General features: G+C 37.4%; 1 protein-coding gene across 1 annotated transcript; it reads left to right on the forward strand.

The window, feature by feature from the left end:
• The first annotated feature begins 519 nt into the window (after positions 1 to 519).
• Positions 520 to 2947, forward strand: LOC105559409 (proteasome subunit alpha type-2). The gene is made up of 3 exons (XM_012007667.1): positions 520 to 647; positions 1073 to 1405; positions 2506 to 2947. The coding sequence occupies exons 1-3, from the start codon at positions 607 to 609 to the stop codon at positions 2834 to 2836; spliced, it is 705 nt and encodes a 234-aa protein (XP_011863057.1). The 5' UTR covers positions 520 to 606; the 3' UTR covers positions 2837 to 2947.
• The last annotated feature ends 333 nt before the right edge of the window (positions 2948 to 3280 follow it).

Here is a 3280-nt window from a genome sequence, read left to right on the forward strand (position 1 = left end):
CTACCTGGGTAAAAGTGACTCGAAAAAAACGAAAAATTCTAGATGTGGAAAAATAAGAAGCTAACGAAAATTTGTAATAAAAAATAATTTTAATTTTATGTTAATTTTTTCCTGTTCTCGAGACCTTGAGGAAAGCTCAACTTTATCATAAGTATTCCTACCTTTTCTTTTTATTTTTGTTTTGGTGCAGTTATGCTTTTGGAAAAGGATAGTTCAAATCATTCCTTTTTAACTGCGTTCATTATTTCTTTGTCAGTTGATGGAAATAAATTATTTTTTCCATGACTTAAATTTTGTTCAGAAATAAAAATGCATCCTAATTTGCTTGTTCATGAAAAAATAAATAAACGGCCACTTCTTTATGCAAGAAAATGTATTTTTCATTCTATTATTTTGAATATCTGCTGGTTTCCCGCAGTAATGGCTGACATGGTGACAGCTTATTGGCCGGTGGAATTACGCTGCGCCTTGACTCACCTTTCTTTTTCCACCATGGCTCCATCCAGTTATTCCTACATCCATGACTCCTACCAAGCTTCATGATATTCGTGACTGTGGTATATATCGCAAGTAAATCTCTGATCGTGCTGTTGCAAAGTGATTGTCATGGCTTCGGAGCGGTACAGTTTCTCGTTAACGACTTTTAGGTAAGTGAATTTTGACCAATGTAACAATTATTACACGAAACAGTATATTTCGAGCCAATATTCTGTGTTTGTGATAAAAGACGAATGCCATTGGAAATAGATTGAACGTAACTTAACCTAACCTAACGTTTCCCAACCTCTAAATCGGCTTTACACTCGGCACATTCTCCAATTATCGCGAGTGAAAATTTCTGATTTAATTAATAGCGTTTTATTTAAAATCGGCGATTTGTTGGCAAATACTAAACAATTACTTTATCCGAGCGTACTTGAAAACGCCAAGCGTAACGTTTGACAGGATGACTCGTCAAATTCTCCGGAGTATACGTGCCAAATCTAAACGCACAAGAAATGCCGTATTGTAATATTATTTACAATAATTTATGTCATGTAATTCGTGCGACTAATGACGTTGTATTTTACAGTCCGTCGGGCAAATTGGTGCAAATAGAATATGCCTTGGCCGCGGTAGCCGCCGGCGCGCCAAGTGTGGGCATCAAGGCGTTAAACGGCGTCGTTCTCGCTACGGAGAACAAGCACAAGTCCATCCTCTACGACGAACATAGCGTTAGCAAGGTCGAAATGATTACCAAGCATATCGGCATGGTCTACAGTGGCATGGGCCCTGATTACAGATTACTAGTGAAGCAAGCGCGGAAAATGGCACAGCAGTATCTCCTGGTGTATCGGGAACCCATCCCGACCGCACAGCTTGTGCAACGCGTCGCGATGGTCATGCAAGAGTACACTCAATCTGGGTGAGCTCTGAGTTTTTCAACACTGTGATTTGTATAATAAACTTTCAAGTAAGACCCCTATCTAAAACTAAACAATATAAGAGAAGCCCCGGTGGTCGAGCTGGCTAAGACACCCGTCACGGATTGTAGGGGGGTCCCAGGTTCGAATCCTGGCTGGGGTAATATTTTTCGCAATAAGAATTTTAATTGCCAGACACGGTCGACAAAAATCACCGATGTTATTAATTTATTATTACTGCTGGCGACTTTAAGAATATTCTTAATAATATAAGAGAACCGCCAATGTGGGTCACAAGGCAAGATGTAGGTAGCCCAACTTGTAAATCTTGTGATTTGTATTTCCACTCAAAGTTAACAATTGTATATTTCCATGAAAATCCAAGGCTCTAACAATTAACGGATCAACCTGTGAAAGAAGACAGTTTGGAGCTGTAACAGGGTGTTGTAATCATTATTTTATCGAATGAATATCAAACATTTCGGTCTGTTATTAGACCTCGGTAAGAATTAATGTAAAGGGTACAATGAAATTGCCAATTTTGTTGATGTAAACTCGACTTGGTTTTACATTATGACATTATTTTTGCGAGTCTCTGCACTACTGCTCTTGTATCCGACTCTATCTTTGTGACGGAGCGCAATTCACATTATTGACTTTAATTTATTACAAAGGGTAAGAGCTAAGACAGGATGTTAGTGTCTAAATAATTTTAATTTTAAGTCAGGTATTATTTTTCGCAATAGACTTAAAATTAAAATTATTTAGACACTAACGTCCTGTCTTGGCTCTTACTCCTTTGTCACTTCATATTTGTGTTTTCACATTAGAGCCTTATAAATTTTATTAATTGTTTAATTTATTATGCGAGACATGCGTTGCGAACATTATATTTCTTTTTTTTACATGGTGACAGACCGAAACGTTTAATATTTACACAATAAAGTAATTATTGTGGCACAAACACCCTGTTAGAGTTCCAAGCTTCCTTTCATTTAAATACTTTCAAACAGTTATTTGGTGCAAATTTCAATTTACAGTCTTTAACTATAGTAAGAGACAAGTAAGCAAACAGTAACATTAAATTGTTGTTAATTTGCAGAGGTGTTAGACCCTTTGGAGTGTCTCTTCTGATCTGCGGTTGGGACAACGACAGGCCCTATCTGTTCCAATGCGATCCGTCCGGCACATATTTCGCATGGAAGGCAACCGCAATGGGTAAAAATTTCGTTAACGGCAAAACGTTCCTCGAGAAGAGGTACAGCGAGGATCTGGAATTGGACGATGCCGTTCACACTGCCATCCTGACGTTAAAGGAAGGCTTCGAGGGACAGATGACCGCGGACAATATCGAAGTCGGCATTTGCGACGCGAACGGATTCAGAAAGTTGGACCCATCCAACGTTAAAGATTATCTCGCAAATATTCCTTAAGTTTACGAAAATCTCCTTCTTTTTAATATATTCTCAAATGTTCATAATCGTTCGTAATGAATTTAAATCAGATTCTTGCAATAAATATCCTACCCAAAGTAACACAACAAACCGTTCTTTTTTTTGCGAGATTTTATACATATACGTTATATACGCATCAATTTGTAGTATTTTTTACCATTGTCCGATGCTTAATTTCTTTCGGCTTCTTAGTAAGTTTAATTGTTACAAGTAAAACTCGCAATCTTATATTTTAAGATTTGTAAGTTTCTCATCGAATGGGAATAAAATGAGAATCGGGATCGAAAATTGAAGTCATATTATATGTGTAACGTATGTATGGAAAGAGGACCAGGATCTGCGGATTAGAGTTGAACGCTCTCACACGAAATCATGTGTCATTACGCGTGAAATTTAATAATATAATTACGAGGAATATCCACA

Source organism: Vollenhovia emeryi, unplaced genomic scaffold, assembly GCF_000949405.1.
Source record: "Vollenhovia emeryi isolate VEMERY1.0 unplaced genomic scaffold, V.emery_V1.0 DF939274.1, whole genome shotgun sequence".
In the NCBI taxonomy this organism is placed as follows: domain Eukaryota; kingdom Metazoa; phylum Arthropoda; class Insecta; order Hymenoptera; family Formicidae; genus Vollenhovia; species Vollenhovia emeryi.

What these genes read in the sequence shown, in the direction of transcription:
- LOC105559409 (XM_012007667.1), top strand. Translation starts at nt 607, where the DNA reads ATGGCTTCGGAGCGGTACAGTTTCTCGTTAACGACTTTTAG. An exon ending in TTCTCGTTAACGACTTTTAG is followed by an intron (nt 648 to 1,072) that starts GTAAGTGAATTT and finishes TGTATTTTACAG; the next exon opens with TCCGTCGGGCAAATTGGTGC. An exon ending in CAAGAGTACACTCAATCTGG is followed by an intron (nt 1,406 to 2,505) that starts GTGAGCTCTGAG and finishes GTTAATTTGCAG; the next exon opens with AGGTGTTAGACCCTTTGGAG.